At 40.6% G+C, this 22,147-nt stretch overlaps 1 protein-coding gene across 1 annotated transcript in view; it reads right to left on the minus strand.

The window, feature by feature from the left end:
• Positions 1–2,873: 2,873 nt before the first annotated feature.
• cfap70 (cilia and flagella associated protein 70) overlaps positions 2,874–22,147 on the minus strand; it is a 34,620-nt gene continuing 15,346 nt past the window's right edge. Inside the window, exons 20-26 of the mRNA XM_047037326.1 lie at positions 20,580–20,776; positions 20,252–20,404; positions 8,244–8,405; positions 7,972–8,061; positions 7,735–7,836; positions 3,059–3,106; positions 2,874–2,960 (exon numbers count right to left, since the gene is read on the minus strand). Coding sequence (XP_046893282.1) covers positions 2,880–2,960; positions 3,059–3,106; positions 7,735–7,836; positions 7,972–8,061; positions 8,244–8,405; positions 20,252–20,404; positions 20,580–20,776 — 833 coding nt within the window. The 3' untranslated portion in view covers positions 2,874–2,879. The remainder of the gene's footprint in view (positions 2,961–3,058; positions 3,107–7,734; positions 7,837–7,971; positions 8,062–8,243; positions 8,406–20,251; positions 20,405–20,579; positions 20,777–22,147) is intronic.

Genomic DNA, 22,147 nt, shown 5'->3' on the forward strand with positions numbered 1-22,147 from the left:
AAACGGAGAACGTGTTCGTATATGCATTGCCCTTTATTGTTTCGCTCAAAAAGGTTGACCGTGTGAACAAGTACTCCCCCTACCCTTAAATTAATTTTACAACACCGGCAAAAATCTTTGTATTCATTCTTCAAGCATACTTCAAGTCTGCTTGCAGTTTAGTCAGAGAATGTATAATAAAGATCCTTAAACAGGCTCTGGTTTAGTTCTGTTGACAACAACTATGCGGCGCTTAACATACGTCACATACTCTGTTGCTCTGATTGGTTGTAGATCTATCCAATTGAGCGAAGAGGCATTTGTTTTCCAGGCTCGTTTGAAACACGCCCTGTAGTCAAAGCCCAACGGAGAGTTATCAGACTCATATTCTGACTAGAATTATGAGTATGACAACGTCAGGCTAGTGTACCGTGTGGTTACAGTAATAAACGCCAACTCGGGAACTTCATCTTATGCCTGGACGATTGTTCCTTTCTGACCTAGTCAAGTCATTACAATAGATTTCAAATGGCTAAATGATACTGCAGGGCTCTCAAGTTTTGAAGACAGGCAAGAGTGACATTCTCTCCCCCCCCCTGCCCCCGTCAGGCGGTAAATAAATTAATCGCTTTTTACCTGACATCTTTGAAAGGCAGCAATGATTAATGCATCCATGGCCAGGATATAATAATAAAATATGACATTATTTTAAAAGTCAAAGGAATCGGGCCTATTTACCTCCCACACTGGGTTCGATCCTGCCACCTCTGACATCCCAAGCGCTGCCACTACCAACTACGCCAACGAAAAGCTAGATATCTGTTGATGCGGGTGGCCTGTTATTTACCTGAGGAGTGAGTTTCACCGATACACACCGGCTACATCTATGAACTACTTGTTCTGAGCAGGTGTTGTCAGTGAACAGGCTATAAAACTGTTGGTTAAGAGACTCGTGAAAAACTGATAATAAATATCTGGGATTTTTTTTTTAAAGCAGTCAAGTTCTCATTGTTTGTTTCAAACAAGTTGTGAATTTATTGTAACATTAAAACAGGAGATCATGATTGTGCTCAAAGTGATGCTCGAGTTCCAGCGGTTTGCTTTGTAGGTGAACAAAACTTTCGGAAGACGTAGCAGAATCACGAAAAATTACAGGATATGCTTTTTTTCCATTGGTTGTTGCATTAAATCTTACCCAGATACAATGGTGCTATTTTCCGATTGGCTATTGTATAGACTAGAGGTGTCAAACGATAAAAATATTAAATCGCGATTAATCGCATTAATGTCATAGTTAACTCGCGATTAATCGCAAATTTTTATCTATTCTTAATGTCCGTTGATTTCTTTTTCATCCATTCTTTTTTCAAATTTTAATGCTCTTATCGACATGGAAAAGTGGTTTGGATTGCTTCGTGCAAATGTTTTTTTTAATTGAAAACAACATTGCAATCGCCTGGCCTTGACGAGCGGGCGGAGAATTCGCATCAGCTGTGTGCTTGGCCATCAAAATGGTATTTAGACTCCACGACGTGCTGCGATGATAGCTCAGTTCACAATGACAGAACACACTGATCACTTTGGTCTTGTCAATGGAACCATTTGCAACCTTTAAAAGTAAACTTTCCATTCAGAATCTTATTGGCATTCATTTCGGCGTCTGGCGCTGGCAATCGACTACGTAAACGGGCACTGCTACGACTCTTTAGCCGGCTCGCAAACCCAAACAAGTGTGTGTGGCGTGCCTGTTGTTTTGTTTCCGGTCTAGCTAGATCCGGTTCCGTATTGTAGTTTTTCAAACGTCAGTGGTTGTTGCAACAGAATGTGAAAAAAACTACAAAGTTTGCTAGGTCCAAAAGAGCGTTAACCGCTCGAAAAAAAAATGTATGTCGTTAATTTGGGTTTGCGTTAACGTTGTTAATAACGCGTTTAACTGACAGCACTAGTATACCCTTTCTTTTTTTTGATTGGCTGATAAGTGGCAGGCTCGACTAAGAACTCCAGGGGAGACGCGCTTGACTGCCGGTTCCATAGTGAGAGTGGGACGGCCAGAGGAATTTTGGTTGGGTGCTGCGGCATATTAAATATATAATAAATATTTGTTTTCTGCGTGAGAAATACAATGTGTGGCGGGAGGGCGTGACTAAAGACCGAAATGAGTGACTGTCACTCTCAATACGTGACACTTGAGAGCCCTGATACTGTTTTTGTTTTTTCAAAGTGTGCTAAATAAATGAAAATGAAAAAAAAAAAAATTAACAACTGCGCTGTTAGCTAGGCCTATTAAAATCGTGCCAATTGCTAAACAAAAACAGAGACATTTCTCTTATCTGAATATGTTATGGAACCAAATTGCCAATATATTTAGTCATTTTCAATATGCATCTTTTTCTATGGCTCTGCGGCCCAGCAACTCAACTTTCTCAACATTTTGCTCAGGAAGCCTCAACCCAAATGATAAACCTTAAAACGATAACTGTAATATGATGCTCTTGTTTTCCGTCGCTGGCGCTGTATCAGACGCTGGCGTAGTGATATGTGACTGACTGGTGAACTGTGAAAATATCCTCGATAGAAAAAATGCACTGCCAGATGTCAAAAGAAACGCTTCTTTTAACAAGATACATTTAATGTCAATCAGCATCCAATTGCCAGGGATAGCGAATGACATTTTGGGGTGGCGCCTGGGGTGGCCAGTCCGATAACAGGGGGGTCCAGTGCCACTCCGGCCACCCCTTTGGCTCCGCGACTGCTTTTGACAGCCTGAAAGCCATTTGTACGCCACGAGCATCATAAGCATGCCACCAGCAATTGATATATACAACAGTATATCTATTACAACAATACCAGGGCATATTCATAAGTATTTATCGTCTCCATTTTTTGGTGCAGGGTCCTGTTCAGAAACTTGGATTTCCAAATCCAACACGAGCTTGTAGCTCCTTAATCTCTTGCAAAACATACTCTTTCTGTAGTTTAAGCTGTGAAGGAGGGGGAAATTGTTTGTGTTGACTATTAGTATGTATGTACAAATTAGGAAACAACTTCAAGATTATGAGGGCATTGGGACAGGTCATACCTTCACGGCATATTTATAGGACTGCTCAGCCTCAGGTCTCCTTCCAGTCTGAAATACAAAAGCATCATAGTCAATCATTAAGAAAATGTTGATATCAGGGTGTGATCTTTTTGATATATGGGTCAATGACATGACGCCTACATTTACTGTCCGACTGCATTTTCTCCAGTTAAAAATGGTCTAGATTTATAGAAAAAAACACAATATATTTTTTGTGTCTCTCCCCTTTATGTAACCACATTAATTTTTCAAAAATCATATGGCTTTTCTAAATTTTTGGTTACTGAAAGTGTCAAAATATCATGTGGTGCGACCGGTTGGGCATGAGTGCTATTTTGTAAACTTCTGAAAATTTGCTCATAATGTATTAACATTTTTTTTTTTCCCTGTTTGGCATAATTTCCAAAGTGTTTTGTAGTCTTATATGAAATTACAGTGCTATTTTATAGATATTTCTGTCATAATATACAAACTTTGTCCGAGTATGCCCATTTTATGAAATATCATGCGGTGCGACCATCAAGAAATTTCAATTTTGGAGCTTTTATTTTGAATTCCACTGAAAGACAGGAAGTTGCATCATACAACATCAGTTTGCAAAGTACCCTTGAAAGCAACAAGCAGGTTTATAACCCTCTCTAATATTTTGAAGAAAATAACTTTTTGAATGGCTGGTATGTAGTTTCTACTTTTGGATGTCATGGGGTATGACCTCAAAAAGACAACGTCATCGTTCTCCGCCACTCCCTCTGTTCGCTGATTCGACCGCCCAAAATTTGGGCGGACAAAACCGGCTACTATACTGCAAACCCAGACGGAGTAATCAAGGAAAATGAAAATTGAGTGGAAGTAAGTAGGAGGGACCTGGAAATCCAGACCCAAATCCGAAAGATTAAGGGTCTGCCTATGTGTAATGAAAATGGCCCAAACCGAGGGGCGGCACCAAGCATGCATTTGAAAATATCACTGCACGCAATTGGATAACACTACGACCGATGTTTACTCGCTAGAGTGCAGTGGCGGCTGCTGGTCTTTCAAATAGGGGAAGCTCATTTTCGGCCTACATCATATATACATTTTCAGTTCACTGGCTAGTTCACCCCTACGATACTAGCCTAGCCTACTGTATGAATGAATGAATGAACGATCTAATGAAAAAATATTAAACCCGAAGGAAATGTGGGAATTAGGTTTAACTGAAAAAAGGAATGTGATGTATGAAATGTATGATGAAAATTGGCTAGCAATTTCGCCAAGCAAATACCTATAAATACGTTGCAGCAATTTGTCTTTCAACTACAGTTACATGTTAAAAAAATAAATAAAAAAATTCAGTTGCAAAATCCGTGATGGGACTGAGCTTGAATAGCTTCGGCGACTTTTTATAGTACAAAATCGCTGTCAATCAAAAGGAGATGCAGTCTTTCGACAGACCCTCCAATCATCACGCGGAAGCCCAGCGTCCAGGCCAGCCTACTCCTCCTTTCACCCCCAGAGACGCTGAGCGTCCAGGGTGGGACATAATCGCAGCATTTATCCAGTGACCGTATAGTTTCGAAGCACTGAAACAAACTGTTCAAAGCAGCCCCATTGAAGTCCATGGAAGCTGAACTTCAACAGGGAAATGCACTGTGGCGCTACGGGAATGTATGAGGAGGAAATCAGTCGACCTGCTGATATGTAGCTGATTCTGAATGAACTCGTCTTCGATATGAACGTGTTCTAACGCATTTAAAATGTTAACACAATAAAAAAAAATATTTGACCATGATTTTTTTTTTATGTTAGGGGAAGCTGAGCTCCCTTGCAGTCTTATAGAAATCGCCACTGCTAGAGTGACTCGCTGAGCAAATTCAAATTTTGCTCTCGTGAGAACTCTGGATTTTTAGGTTAGTTCTTTCAAACAATCCTTGTTGTTCTTTAAATCTTTCATGAAATGTTTACAACATGCCCTGAACGGTCTATTCTCTTAAGCGGTTTGTGATTTTCTTTTTTTAAATGGTATGTTGTGGAAATGAAAATGAATTGTTTGTCTTCACTGAAAAAACTGTTAGATTTGATTACAAATCTGTTTTAGATTTTTGCATGCAACTTATTGCTTCCTAATTTATTGATTTTTGACAATATATGGTTGCCCCATCATTTGGTGCACCACACATCATGTGGTGCGACCAGAAATGGCAATAACTGTATTAAAAAGAAAATGCAATATGTAATTTCTGAGGCTAAAATATAAATCTCTGATTGAGTATGCTTACGGGAATTATATTGTTTAGAAATATTTTTCTGATTTGTGCAATTCACAGGAAAACTGTGTATATTAACTACATGTAGGTAGGTGACTGTGATGTTATAGAACAAAAACAAATATCAACAACTATAGAATTTCAGAAGAAATCCAGATAATGTTTCTATAAGTGGGGAACCTTCAGGGCCTTCTACGCCTTCAGAGAAGGCCTAAACAAATAATAAATAATAATATATTTAAAACTAATAATCAAGCATTCAAAAAATAATTTAAAACAATTATATCTCATTTAATTTAATACAATACATTTTCTCTCATCTATGTTCTATAGTTAAGCTTACTGTCAAGTTCATGTCCTGAAAACATGTTATCCAATCAGAATCGTCTGTCTATATTAAGGCCCAGTTAGCTGGCTCATTCATTGGTTAGGACAAATCCTGGAGAAGGCCAAGCTATGTGTTTTGGTGTGAAGAGTGACCGGCAAATTGACCAATCACGCTTTGATTTCAAGTGGGCGGGAGCAAAACAAAACATTTTAGGCCTTCATGAAGCCTAATGGTGCGTTCACACTGCAGCGGGGCGGGCAGAGCGGGGTGTCGGCTTCCAATTCATTTTCAATATAACCAGGCGTTGACGCCCGCGTAGGGCATTGTGGGAAGGCGAGCGGGGCGTCGACGCTCGCGTAGGGTATTGTGGGAAGGCGAGCGGGGCGGCGAAAGTTGGATTTTCTGAACTTTATGTAAATGACGAGCGTGAAAAAGCCAGCGATGGCCAATCGGGTTGGTTTCTTGTTTCTTGTAACGTAGCAACTGTTGGTCATGGTAAACATTTCTAGGTTTGACAATTTCAAGATGGAAGAGCAACTCATCTTATGTGTGTCTTCATACCCAGTATTGTATGATACGTCTATGTTCAATTACAGAGACATAAACAAAAAAAATTATGCCTGGCGCAGGGTTGCTGAGGTTGTCGGCGTCCCTGGTGTGTTTTATTTTGTACTTTAATTCCGTTTCTTCACATTACGTAACTTTCTTCTGTGCTAGCTGCATAGTCTAGCTAGCTCACCCGGCACACGATTGACATTCAACGCTGAAATGCTGGCTGGCAGCCACTCGCTATCCATACAGTGAATGTGTAGTGGCAAGTCATAATCTAGCGATTGATTTGCAGAGATTTTGAGTAATATAATAAAAGGTTACACATGTCAACGTTTATGTCTGATGCATCTTTTTTTCCAGCCGGAACAAGACCCGTTTCATAGAGTGCAGGTGGCATTGAATCTTTCACTCGGCCTAAAAAAAGTGTGCAAAAAGATAACCTATTGTGTGCCGTAGATAAGATCATGTCAGATCTAGAATGCGTGTCGGATTTTTGCTTAATGTGTGTAAAAGTTGTATTTTGTCCGCACATTTGCCATGACATTATACGAACTACAACAGTCATCGTATTGTTGCTTTTATCCGCGATGATTTTTTTCTCGGCGGTGGCCGAGGTGAAGGCCCAGCTGTAGTACTCACGGTTCGCCACTGGTTTCTATAGACTTCATATTCCTGAGAACTTGTAAAATAAATGTAAATAGGTTAAGGAAATATGTTAATTGTTTTAATGTTTCACGGTCCCACCACATGACATTTTTAAAGGTCATGGCCAATTCATGAACATGAAAAATACTCAAATTAGTTTAAATAATTGTTTTATATAAATCCATACATACACACTGTAACATTTGTTCAAACATTGTTAATGTTTGTACAAATGCAATAACAAATCATATTTATTGTATTTTAAAATTGGCCTTATACGTCATTGACCCATATATACAGTACTGTGCAAAAGTCTTAGGCACAATAATTATTATTTTTTTAAGTTAAAGAAAAATGCTTTAAGATATAATGAAATAAGGTTTAGCAAAATTGCACTTTTATACTGCTGCACAAATAAAAAAAATATATTACATATATTTCTTTGATTATATGTTGCATTCAAATCTGATACAAACGCAAAAATGTAGCAACATTAAATTTAGATTTACTATAATTCTAATGTATTTTTACTACAAATAGGTACAGTACAAAACTTTCTGCATCACTATAAGTATCCTCATCTGCCTCCTCACCGACGAGACACCAGAGATGTCGCCTACTAATTAATAAACTGCTTTGCGCAATTCCTGTGTTGTTCTTAATTACGAATGAAATATTAATAATAAAAGCTGCCTTCGTGTACACACCGCCCTCATCGAAACATGTAATTCAAGAAAAGCTGTAGCATTTCATTGAAGAAATACAGTATAAGACATTATATGTGTAAAAAATCTTGGGTGCCCAAGACCTATGCACAGTACTGTAGTTAATCAGAGAAACCTCAATGATTGAGCAGACAGTGTTGACACTCAAGTCTAGATGACAGGTTTTCACCCAGCACTCACCTGTAGACAGACAAGTGCCAGATAACCCCACACCTCTGAGTTCCCATTGTTTAAAATGTTAGCCTCGGTCAAGGCATCCTCTGCTTCTGTTAGCTCTCCTAGCTATGAGGATCCATATTCCCATACAAACCCAGGCATACACACACACACACATACACAAGTATATAAAGATTACACTCAAAGATAATAAGTGTGTGATTGAATATACCTAAGCTTAAGTAAGTATGTTTTTGTTACCCGGTAACAAGCGATGCCCAGTCCCAGCCAGGTGAGACAAGACGGGGTGCTCATGCAGGCACGTAAATATGTCCTTTTTGCCATCTCATACTACAAATGGATTTAAACAGATGGGTTTTACTTCTGATAAAAACAACAAATGAGGATAAAGCAAAACAATGATTATCCCAAACTACCCTTATAAGTTACTAAGTTACTAATTAACTACCGTTACTTAACCATCTAACTAACTGGTTGGCGTGTGTATTTGTGTGTGACCCTGCCCATCTCACCTTTGCCTCCTCAAGGTATATTGAGCCAAGGCGCAGATAGATGGGATGTGTGTCTGAGGCATCCACCACAAAGTCCAGGGTCCTCTCATAGCACTCCTGAGCCTTCCTGTGCTCTCCAGTTTGGTAATGCAGGTGACCGTACAGAGCCCACACGTCTGGGTCCTGCAAAGAAGGGAACCATCAGGAGAGAGATTACAGTTGAGTGTGCTTGCAGGCATTGAATGTACATCCCCCATGATCTCTGGTGTGTCTAGGTTTACTTAAAATGATCATTATTCAGTAAAAAGTGCATGAACATCAAAAGTAGATGCTCCGGAGGCCTTTCCCATAAAGGCCGCTGAAAAAAGCTGGACTTAAAGTCCCAAACCTGACTTGAATTAGCTAAACAAGTCGAGCGGGGCTAAAGCAGTTCCATAAAGGCCAATTTCAGCTCACACAATCCTACTAATTCAAATCAGATTTAAGTAGTCACGCTAATTGCGCGTGCACCCTATTCTTAAGCAGCCCGAGAGGTAGAACATGGATCATACCGATGCACCACGTCAAAAAGCAATGCACACGGCCACGTGACTTCTTCCAGAAAGAACGTTCCCTGTAAGCCGTGTACTATGACAGCTCCCTCATCCACCACTTCATCAAAATAAAATGACATGCCATGATTGACGTGAACGGTCGGCAACGTAGGTTTAGGTCCTTTTTTATAGACCTTTACTTCATTGATAAAAAAATCAGACACCCTCTAAACACATCTAAATTGACTTTTTTTTTACATTGTTTTAAATAAAAAGCAAAAATGGAGGATAGATGTATGGATTTCCTATATGTTTAAAGTATGCACCTCCCTGCCAAAGTAAATTCCTTGTTTGTGCAAACACTCATGGCAAATAAAAAACCTTCTGATTCTGATTTGCAATTGTAGGCTACTATTAACAATTATGTAGTTATGATAATTACACTCGGATAATTGGGTGTGTATTTTTATTTACGTTCTGTTGCATGGTTTAAGTAGAAATTAAGTTTTGTGGCGAAAATTGAAGCTAACAGTGGCTAACTTGCTAGCCACAGTCACTGACGCTACTGACATCACTAACGTAACGAAAACTCACGTGACTACCTCTAGCAGAACTTTAGTTTAGCAGCTCGTTAACTTCCGGGAGATAGCTAGGCTAACTAAAAACTGCAAAAACAAAACAAAATTATGAAATGTAATGTACGATATGATATACGCTGATATTATTAAGCTGGTACATCTATATTCGGAAACAGTAGTCTGAGGCGTTAGCATCATGACATTAGCCTCTACTGCCCGGGCGACACATGTGACAGCGATCTGTGATACATATATTTTCAATAAACCAATTATCACCCTACGTCACATAACTGTCAAGCAGGCTCAACTGCACATGTCGGTTGCAAAAGACGAACTTCTCCCTGGTCTGTTACACTCGATCAGGTCATATCTCTGGCCACTGGATTGCAGGGCTTGATATTAACTTTTTGAGTCTCTTGGCCTTTGGACAAATACATTTACGTTTCACTTGTCTATGCACAAAAGTCACATGACCCCGATACCCTTAAATAGCCTGACCAACTGATCGGGCAAAACTGCCTGGCTAACGGAGGTCTTTTTCTCAGGCAAATGATGAATGAAACAGGCTCGGTTAAAGAAATCCGAGATTCTGGCTATCTTCATCAGGCTCGTATCTACAATAGGCAGTCCTCCCTGACGTTTTGGTGTAGAATGGAGTGAAATACAACATTGTGCACACTGCCAGTGAGCGAGTCTGACTGAGGCTAACGTCAAAACAATGTAACGGGGATGCAGTCTCACTCAGATTGCCAGTTTAAACAAATCAGAAAAATAATCGGACCAGCTGGTTAAAAGCAGAATTCCCATATGTCTTGAAAGCTGCCCTGCTCGACTTTTTAGATGTAGAATTGACTGTAAAACTTTCAAATTATGAACTTTGTGACATGACGTGAAGACATGGTTGCCGCTCGACTATGCGATCTGTACCGGCGACATTCTCACTCAAAAACGGCAAAGCCGAGGTTTGATATTTTCCGGCATGACCGAACGGTCGAGGTTAGTAAGTAGTTTATTATATGGCATTTTTAGCTTCTTTTCGTTTTTTAAACAAAATTAATTGGTACCTCTAGGCTAATTGTAGCTAGCTCTCAAGTCTTCTCACGGTGTTTCATGTGTTGCCTGGCAACTCATTACTTTTGATAGAAAGCGGACAACATGGTTCTGCTAAAATGTCTTTAATTTCAACACAAAATAACGACACAAGTGATTCAAAGAGTCTAGTCTTCATCCTCACTTTCGATGACAAATCTTTTCAGCATCATCTAGATAGTAAAACTCAGCAGCTGACTCGTCGATATCGCACATTTTGAAGATGACGTCAGAGGGCAATAAGAATACTTATCAGACCGCGGTCAATACGCGGCTGGCATGACTACCCATTAGCCAATCAGAAAGCTCGTACCGTCGTTGCCATATAATAAACGCTGATATTATTAGGCTAGCTAAGCTAGTAGCTTTACTTTCGGAAACAGAAGTTTGCTATTTCACAGAGGAGTTAGGCCGAATTCCAATACTCCCCCTTACCCTTTCCCCTTAGTTTTGCGCGTTCCTGTGAGAGCTAGCTAGGCCAATACTCTTTTTGAGCTATGGGTAGGGCTAAGACTAAAGGGTATACACCCCTTAATACAAGTAAGATCCGGAGCTTACATGAAACCTAGGGCTATGTGAATACTGCACGACCGGTGTTGTATCACCCGATGCATGACTCTCTGGATTGGCACCCCCTCGCGGAGCGCGCGCAAATCAAAGAGTGAAGGATTTCGTATTGATATCGCAACCAAACGAAGGGGAGACAGAAGTCTCACATTAAACCTTCTTTGTTATAGAATTCAACAGAAGAATGTCGGTTATCTGTGTAAATATCAGATGCTATTTTCAACACAGGATCCTTCAAATTCGTCATTCAAACCGTATAGTAACGAACGCGAACCAGCATTCTTGCCTCCACGACATCGCATTACTCAGACAGGTCGAAAACAACAGCCTTCTGATCCAGAATAGGCTATCAGCTGTCCGGAGAAGGGACCAAAGGTTCACATGTCTATAGCCTACAAAAGACAAGTACTAAAAACTATGTATCAACTATGTATCAACATCAAAAGAAATGTTCTCACCATGAAATCATGTTTTAAGATATGATATGTTGCTCTTATTGTTTAAGTAAATTAAATAAATGAAAAAATAAAACATAATTATCCCCCACCTACCATGGACTATTCTGTTTTCAGACCTGAACAACCTATACATACAAATGTATTGGTATTAAAGTGATGCTATTAAATGTACATAATGCTGGAGTAGAAGGGAAGAAATGTGTGTGGGGGGGGAGCCTTTCATGGCAGGCCTTGTTGTCCATTTGGTGCAAGTGCAATGCACCCCCTGCTAACACCGACTAGGAAAGTGTTACATGCCTGAAACGTACTGTGCTTACTCATACTAGTGCCCTCAGTGTACAGTAAGAATCATTTGATGCTGGGATATACAGAACAGACAATATAGGGGGGTGCATCTCACGACAGGCTTAATGCACCCCCTGCTAACACTGACTAGGAAAGTGTTACAGGCCTGAAAATTACTGTGGTTACTCATACTCGTACCCTCAGTGTACAGTAAGAATCATTTGATGCTGGGATATACAGACCAGACAATAGAGGGGGGTGCATCTCACGACAGGCCTGTTGTATTTCTTCTTGTCATGAAATGCACCCCCCGCTAACTCTGACTAGGAAAGTGTCACATGCCTGAAACTTACTGTGGTTACTCATACTAGTGCCCTCAGTGTACAGTAAGAATCATTTAATGCTGGGATATACAGAACAGACAATAGATAGGGGTGCATCTCACAACAGGCTTGTTGTATTCCTTCTTATCATGAAATGCACCCCCCGCTAACTCTGACTAGGAAAGTGTCACATGCCTGAAACTTACTGTGGTTACTCATGCTAGTGCCCTCAGTGTACAGTAAGAATCATTTAATGCTGGGATATTCAGAACAGACATTGGAGGGGGGTGCATCTCACAACAGGCTTGTTGTATTCCTTATCATGAAATGCACTCCCCGCTAACTCTGACTAGGAAAGTGTCACATGCCTGAAACTTACTGTGGTTACTCATGCTAGTGCCCTCAGTGTACAGTAAGAATCATTTAATGCTGGGATATTCAGAACAGACATTGGAGGGGGGTACATCTCACGACAGGCTTGTTGTTTTCCTTCTTGTCATGAAATGCACCCCCCGCTAACTCTGACTAGGAAAGTGTCACATGCCTGAAACTTACTGTGGTTACTCATACTAGTGCCCTCAGTGTACAGTAAGAATCATTAAATTATGCTGGGATATACAAAACAGACAGTAGAGCCCCCTCTATTGTCTGTTTTGTATATCCCAGCATCAAAGCATTGTTGCATCTCACGACAGGTTTAATGCATCCCCTGCTAACACTGACTAGGAAAGTGTTACATGCCTGAAACTTACTTTGGTTATTCATACTAGTGCCTTAAGTGTACAGTAAGAATCATTTGATGCTGGGATATACATATCAGACAATAGAGGGGGGTACATTTAATGACAGGCTTGATGAGCAACTATGGGTAATGTATTTCAAAAAATCATGAAATATTTTTCAGGTTTTAGACTTCAAGATTATTTTATTTGCTGTGATCATTATAAAGTTGTATTTCATTATTACAAGCATGACTAAATCAGAAACAGTACGATTATTACTAAACACTCAGTTTAATAGAAGTGACGGTGCCCAAATTAAAGGACTCAGATTTTTTCTAAGATCTGCTGTGACATCTGTGGGAGATGGTACCACCATGTGTGCATGCAGAGACCTAAACTGGAGGAAGACTACTTGTGCCTTGCGTGCAGATAATCCCAAAAAATAAGTCATTTTTTCTCATTAGTTAATTTGTCTGTATTGTTCTATATTAGTTCATGTGTTTAACAAAGTTTAATGATTATTTATCTATTTTCAAGTCACTTCCTTTTACTTTTGTGTAACATTTTTTGTTTTTATGTTATTTAATTAGTTTTGGCACTAATCATTGTTAGGCTGGTTTATTTACATTAAAATAATACTTTTGTGGAACAAAGGCTTCCTTTATGTTTGGGGATTACCTACATGAGTGAGTATGTGTAACCACAGTAAGTTTCAGGCATGTAACACTTTCCTTGTCAGTATTAGCAGGGGGTGCATTAAGCCTGTTGTGAGATGCACCCCCCTATATTGTCTGTTCTGTACTTCCCAGCATCAAATGATTCTTACTGTACACTGAGGGCACTAGTATGAGTAAGCACAGTACGTTTCAGGCATGTAACACTTTCCTAGTCGGTATTAGCAGGGGGTGCCCTTGCACTTGCATCAAATGGACAACAAGGCCTGCCATGAAATGCTCTCCCCCCGCATATGTTTCTTCCCTTCTACTCCAGCATTATGTACATTTAATACTATTAATTTAATACCAATACATGTGTATGTATAGGTTGGTCTGGGGGCTATTGCACAAAAGTAGAATAAAGAAATCCAGGATAACTGAAAAAGCGCAGCTAGACTTAAGTGTGATCCGCTCATCGCGGCTTATTCGGTTGCACGTTTGCAAAACCAGGATGAGAAGGTGAAGCTATGTCAATCCAGATGTATATAGTTGGGATAAGTGCACCTTCAAGGCTTTCTTAAATAGACCATGGTATCGATCACAGATTGACTGATGCAGAAATGGAGAAGACGCGTGCAGCATATTTTTCACCCACTAAGCAGCAACTAATTACGGAAATTGAAGCATACTGAAGCAACAGCTGCTTTTATTAAACAGAGAGAAAAGCCTGGCAGACAATCGCGGACCGACTGAAAGCGTAATGATTGAAAAAGATCTACTTACTAAAAAAGTTGTACACTGTAATTGCTTTTAATATGCTTGTTTTATGTATTGGTTGTATTGCTGTATCTGTGTTTATGTGCTAAATGTGCTGGTTTTACTGTAAAGTGTCTTTGAGTAGCCTACCATGTAAAGCACTATGTAAATAAAATGTATTATTATTTATCCTACTTTGCCTTAAAAGTGAGCAGAAGGAATTCATTTTCCTTGGGAAATTTACCCTAAAGACTAGGCCTAATTTCAAACCCTTATTCACAATGTAAGAATATGTTTTACAACCATATGCACAAATCTCTATAAGCGGTGTCTGATTCTAAATGTATTTCTACAATTAATGTTCATACAGAACAAACATGACTGGATAAGAAAGATCCTGGCAACAAGTCAAGATAAAATATAAAAACATTTTGCAGGCTGGTAAGGCTGGTGCCTTAACAGTTTGTAAATGGTATGTAGAAATTACTTACAAAATGCCTGCTACATATTCTGCTACAGTCTGGTGGCAGGAGAGTAACTGTGTCGCTGGACACACAAGGCCTGCAAGTACCTTGTATGAAGAGGGCAGTTTTTGCAGGTGGTCAGAAGCTGTCCCACCCTGAATCCCTTCCATCAAAGGCCTTCCTTGGTTTAAAACAGCGACACAGTTACTCTTCTGCCACCAGACAAAGATCCAGTGAGTATTATTCATTAAAAGCACATGGCTTGGTACATCCTGTCAACACAAATTATATTCAATATGGCAGGGGGAAGGAACTTCTGCAGTATAGGAAGGGGCTTCTGCAGCTGATGATGAGGAGACTGTGTCACTTTACTCCAAAAGGCCTGAGGTATCATGTAAATCGTATGGAAATGCATATTTAGCCCATAATAGGTGAGACGTCATTTCAGATCAGTTTATTCTTTGCTCCAGAAGGGCAATTTGTATGCAGCAAGAAGGCATCACATGAGAATATACAACTCAAACCACACAACAATGAACACAATAAAAGTCAGTTATATAGCACTCATAATATATATTTGTAACAGGATCCAGACGCAGTAGGCTACAGCTAGACAGCCAGCCTGTCAACATACTAAGTATGGGCTAAAGGAAATCTAAATCATGCACAATTCCTGCTGTGCTAATCAATGGGTGGTTTATAGAATTCAATTTTTTTGAGATAAAGAAACAAAAAAAAAACGTGACTTCAATCCACCCTTAAGCATATCTGTAAAACAATGTATTAACCTCTCACGTCTCAATATCAATATCAAGTATTTTATTAGATTGTTTTATTTATTCAGATCTAGGATGTGTTAATTATTATTTTTTGAGCAGTGTAGGCTATATCGCCTTCATTACTCACTTCATTGAAATCACAGTTGCAACTTCATCAACCATTTCTAAACAACTGCAATGGTAGGGTTTAAATTAAACTCGTGACAAGTAATGCATGTTAATAAAAAATACATAAGAACATATTCAGAAGACAACGGAATAACTGTTAAAAACGTTTATTTCGGATATGAGCGGCTGCTGATTTAACACGAGACTCCAGAATTAATCTTAGCCTGACTGTTAGCCTGCTCGGGAGCAGGCTAGCTGCAAATAATAAATCTCCATGGTTACTTGGCTGGGTTTAATTCAACCTGCTTTCGTGCAACCAACTCAAAGCTAAATTCATCCAGGATAACTTGAATATCCCGACTTAATCCCTTATCCTGGTTTAGTGCAATAGCCCTCTGGTCTGAAAACAGAATAGTCCATGGTAGGTGGGGGATAATTATGTTTTATTTTTTCATTTATTTAATTTACTTAAACAATAAGAGCAACATATCATATCTTAAAACATGATTTCATGGTGAGAACATTTCTTTTGATGTTAATACATAGTTGATACATAGTTTTTAGCACTTGTCTTTTGTATGCTATAGACATGTGACCCTTTGGTCCCTTCTCAGGACAGCTGATAGCCTATTCTGGATCAGAAGGCTGTTGTTTTCGACGTGTCTGAGTAACCCACCCAATGCGCAGGCTAACTGCATTAAAATTGCATGCCTTTGAACCTATACATTAGTATGAAGAGCCCATAGAGTTAATATAACTAAAGTAAGCTACTTTTGTCTTCCAAGATGGCGTCCCCATTCATTTCTATGAAAAGAGCTCAGTGGCACAGTGAGGCAAGCGAGAGCGCGAGACTGGACGCGGCCATCTTTCCACTCCCGTGTCTTCCAGTGTAGCTTTAAACAGTGGCTCTTTTTTCCCTAGCTCCGAGACCTCGTGCACGCTTGCAACTAGCTGTACACGTCATACTTTGCGACAACCAGTCGCGAGCATAGATTGATATGGTTACAAGCCTATGTTACGAGCGTGTGAGCTGAGGGATTGCAGTGGCAGAATGGGGTACAAGTCCGATAAAAATCAGACACATGATACAAACTTAACGGAAATGTATTCTGTCACTGTATAGTATTCCTTTCACTTTAGGTAATAGGCTATAGGGCTGAATATAGGGCTATTCTAGATGGAACTATGGTATGATTTCCAATGCATTGTATCAGATGAAATAAACTGTTAACATGAACAGCTCCGTCTTTGTTCTCGCCAGGCAAAGAAAGCTTAATAGTTATTTTGGTAACCGAAATCTTCCATAACGCAGACTCACCATAGGTTACTTTCATCTTATATTCAAACGAAATGCCACGAAATTCACACTGCCTTCAATTTAACATCAGTGTAGAAATACGGCCTGTGTTTTATATGTTCATCCTACAAAACCAAACGCTTATTAATGGATATAACGTGATCTAACAAGACTTGGTAATAATGTAATAAATAAAAGCTTGAGAACTGTGTCTAAAATATACTTTATTGGACATTTGCCTTTGAAAGGGGAATATTCGCAGAACCATATAGGCTACAAGATGTTTCCATCAGATGTAAGTGGGGGTGAAACATATAGAGTCACTGAGGACCTTCATTGTCCCACAAAAGCAGTCTGGCTTGATGACACGATCAACAAAAGAATAATGGGTGTGTTTAACAAAAGCTTCTGAAGGCAAGACTAATATTATTTAAATATAGGCCTATATAATTTCCTATTGTGGTTACCGGTTAAAGTATTAATCTTCGTCTTTGCTCCAGATAGACATCAACAATCTATGTTCGCGCTTAACATGTTATATTTGCCATCATGTCATGAACGTTTTTACAAAAAATCTAATCTGTTTTAAAATAACGGGAATAAACTATATTAACAACATTTCATGTATTTGTGACAACCATTTGCTTAACTTGCTACAACAGGGCAGGCAACTCAAGCCAGTTCTCCCTGTGCTCATTCAATATATAAGTCTATGGCTCATTCAGCTCCATGTAAATCGGCTATCGGCCAATGTGAACTATTGTGCTTGTGCCCTGTTAGTATCCGCGAGCACATTTGCAGGCAACTTTTATTGACCTAAGCAAATAAATGGGGTGCTAGTTTACCCATTTCGGATTGGTCTCAAAAATCGGGATAAATTATTCTATGAAAAAGCTAGTAGTATGAGCCAGGTTCGAGAATCGAACAACATTTTTTGGGGGAGATAGTTTTGTAAATGTTGACTGGAGTTAATAGAATAAAAACGACCGGAAGAGTCAGAAACCTAACCGTAATGCAATACCACCTACATCCACCGGGGCCGTTGCTTCAAGCCGAGGGGCGAGGGGTGGGGGCTTGGAAGAGCCATGTGAAATACTTTGAACCTGCTTAACAAAATACATTTCCTTTGGTAATCATACTGGGGTATATTTCCTCAGAATGCGATGTCGTGGAGGCGAGAATGCTGGTTCGCGTTCGTTACTATACGGTTTTAATGACAAATTTGAAGGATTTTGTGTTGAAAAAAGCATCTGATATTTACACAGATAACCAACATTCTTCTCTTGAATTCTATAACAAAGAAAGTATAATGTGAGACTTCGGTCTCCCCTTCGTTTGGTTGCAATATCAAGACTAAATCCTTCACTCTTTGATCGTGCGCGCTCCCGCGAGGGGGTGCCAATCCAGACAGTCATGCATCGGGTGATACAACACCGGCAATAATGGTGGCCAGATCACCCAGAGAATCCGATGAATGTAATATATTCGGCTTAATTCATTGATAAAAAAATGATGACAGTCTTGTTTTGTGTTATACACAGTCCTGAACATATATATTTGCAACCATTTTCCTAATTTATTAGGAATTTATTATTTTGTGGCAAAAAAGTGCATTCTGTCAAGGAAGGGTACTCGCTAGCCTACGTCACTACGTCAGCAACGACGCATGGATACCAGGGTTTTTCCTACATAGAGAAAATGTTGGCGCGCGCCAAAGCCGTTTTCCCAAGCGCCAATGAGAAATCCCGAGCGCGTGCAATGCATGTCAGCAAATATGTTCTCAATAGTATGTTTTTAAGTAGGCTACAGCCGAACCCTCGTTCTGTTTTGATCAATAATAATCAAGTTGATAAGCGTGTGTTCTTGTCTGATCAATATGCAACTGTGAGGTGCGCGAATGGACAGAGCGGCCACTAAACTGTCGTTCGCTGCGAGGGCCAGCCCGACGTGCACGAACAGTACACCTGTAGCCTACAAATACTAATTACATTTCCACTCAAAATGCTGACAAAAGTTTGATTTACGATTTCAAACGCAGCCTCCATTGGTATTCTTAACCTGGAATGATAACATATAGTGCAGTGTTTCCTCTATGGCCACATTTCTGCTGTCGCGGTATTAGAAATCAGGCTGTACAAAAGTTTAATCCGTATATCAGCAGAGTGCATGTCGGAGAATAGCACGGACACACGCTTCACACCGCAGTTGAGATTGCGTGTGTGCGTCCTTGAGAATGTATAACTTATGTTGTCAGTTCTTAAGATCGTTATTGTATAAGTCTATAGTTCTTGCAAATTTAAATCAAGTTAACTGGTGATTTTCGTTGTTTGTATTCTTCCCCTGCTAGCTAAATTGCACATGTCTGTTGATTTGATAGCGATTGCTGCCCTTTCTCAGGTTTGTATTTTAGGCCCATTATTATGCTGAAGTAGTTTTCATTAATAAAAAGTGGGTATATAATATTTGCTACAGAATGCTTAGCCTATCAAGATCAAATGAAGCAGGCAGTGTACATGCTTCAGAGTGGCCTACCTTAATCGATAGGCTAGGCTACTGGCCATTTACAATAAGTTGTTACATCAATTATTAATTGGCAGCATTTGTGCCATTTAAAACATACTCTATAAACATACTCTAAAAAATTGCTTTAGGGGAAATAGGACGAAAATATGTGTGTGTGTGTGGGGGGTGCAAAACACTTGGGAATAAATACATTGATTAGAAAAAATAAAAATAAAGAATATATACATATATATATTATTTTTTTGGGAGCACCGAAGACCCATTTTGACCCAGGAAAACCCCTGGATACAAGGTGATATAGACGTTCTAGCACGCAAGTTGGAGCTTGGATTATGAATGAAAAATACCACCCCAAAAAATTCCCAACCATTTGGCTTTGTTGAGAGAGCGATTTCGAGTGGAACTGCCATCTCGGATTTTTGATTTAGGTTGTGAAAGTCTTTGTAATTTGAGCGAGTGCGGGTCGCCCGTGAGACCGCCTAGTCTTTTAGGTGGCATCAATGCTAGAAAGCGTCATAGTAGTATTTTCGTAATTTTATAGTTAAATTTTACACAAAAAAACTGAAATAGGGAAATGTTATGACGATATGACTCTTGTGAAGACAGCAAGGTGGACGATTGCGGCAGCTGTAGTCGATTTGCGTCTGATGAGTATTTTCTTAATTTCGTACCAGGGTCAATTCTACATCAAAAGGGAGAGCAGTTTTTTAAAGATATGGCAATGGCGAAGACAGCCAGTGGGTCAGCATATTTTTGTGATTTGTGTAAAACTTTTTGAGTGAGACCGTGTCTTGTTTTGACGTTAGCCACAGAGTCACAGACTCGGCTCGCCCACTGGCACTGTGTAGCAGGAGGCTACAGCACTGTCTGTTGGTTGTTTGTGATTGGTACCTGGAAGCTGTCTTTGAGCGCCTCCTGCAGGCTGAGCTGGGCACTGCCATACTCTGCCCTCTGCAGCTGCAGCCTGGCCATGGCCAGGTGATAGGAGCTACTCAGGCCCCCATCTGGACACAGCAGTTCCTGGGCCAGAGCCCGCTGAGCCATCTGCACACACAGTATACACATACACACATACAGTATGCACATACACATACAAATATATTTCAATTAATGGATCTGACGTTATGTTGTATGTTCTGGCTATGGTTGTATTGTCACATACATTCTGCCATGTTGCATTTGAAAGGGACAAATTAGACCAGTAGCTCAGACTGCTGACCTGTAGAGTGTTGTTCTGCAACAGGAACTGGACTGTCTCCATGTAGATGGTGGAGTTGAGTCTGGTGGGCGTGGTTACCAATCTGGCTGTGGCCAGATCAGGGTCCACTCCTCCATTAAAGTCCTCCCCAGACCTGTTTCCCTGGCTGCTCTGAGAGCCAGTTACCCCACTCCCACTGCCTCCATCTCTCTCTCCATCTGCGCCAGGGGAACAGCCCGAGTCACACACGGTGCATTAATATTTGGCATTGCATCCATTAAAAACATGCTTTTATCCAAAGTGACATCAAATAATAATGCAATAATGCAAACAAAAATGCATATAGAATGTACATTAAGTTGTCACTTGGCAAGGATTATTTTAAGAACTTTTATTCCACTTTTCGGAGTGCAAGCTCGGACTGCAGCTGGGACCTTGTTGTTCCGCCGCTCAGACGGAGGAAGAAGAAACGTGGCCGGCGTGCTGGAGTCCTCGTTCGGACTCGGAAACGGTGCTTCAAACCTGCTTTACCAACCATCTTACTAACTAACGTTCAGTCCATCGACAACAAAATGGATGAACTTAACGCTTGTGTCAAATTCCAACGGGACATCAGAAACTGCTGTGTACTGGCGTTCGTCGAGACCTGGCTGTCTCCGGAGATCTCCGACATAGCGGTTACACCGTTAGGATTCACCATATATCGCCAGGACAGAACAGCTGACTCAGGGAAGTGCAGGGGCGGAGGGGTCTGTGTTATGGTTAACTCTCTCTGGGCTACGGATGTAGCGGTATTAGCATCTCACTGCTCTCCGGTCCTTGAGCTGCTAACTGTAAAAATCAGACCCTTCTATCTACCTCGGGAATTCACTGCGGTCGTCATGAGTGCAGTCTACATCCCCCCCCAGGTAGACAAGGCCGCTGCTTTGGATGAACTGTATGGGATTATCAATGGTCTGGAAAATGTGCACCCAGAGGCAGCCTTCATTGTTGTTGGTGATTTCAACAGAGCTAACATGAAGTCCTGCCCAAGTACTATCAGCACATTGACTTCTTCACACAGATCCTTGACCATTGTTACACAACATTCAAGGGCAGTTACAAACCCCTCACCCGCCCTGCCTTTGGGAAGGCTGATCACACCTCCATTCTTCTCCTCCCCGCATATGAACAGAAGCTTAAACAGGTCAGACCGGTTGAGAGGTCAGTTCACCTATGGAGTGACGAGTGTGTGACGACCCTCCAGGACTGCTTTGACACCACTGACTGGCTAATGTTCAGGGAGGCAGCTGATGGGGACATCAATGAATACTCAGACACTGTCTCCAGCTACATCCAGCACTGCATTGATGACGTTGTCCCCAAGAAGGTTGTCCGGTCTTTCCCAAATCAGAAGCCCTGGGTTGATGCCGCGGTCCGGGCCAAGCTGAGAGCCCGCACTGTCGCCTTTAACTCTGGGGACCCTGATGAGTACAGGAAGGCCAGATACGACCTTCAGAAGGCCATCAAAGCAGCAAAAAGGGCTTACAGGACCAAGGTGGAGTCCAGCTACCATGGCTCTGACCCCAGGCGCATGTGGAGTAGACTTA

This window comes from Hypomesus transpacificus, chromosome 16, assembly GCF_021917145.1.
Source record: "Hypomesus transpacificus isolate Combined female chromosome 16, fHypTra1, whole genome shotgun sequence".
Lineage (NCBI taxonomy): Eukaryota > Metazoa > Chordata > Actinopteri > Osmeriformes > Osmeridae > Hypomesus > Hypomesus transpacificus.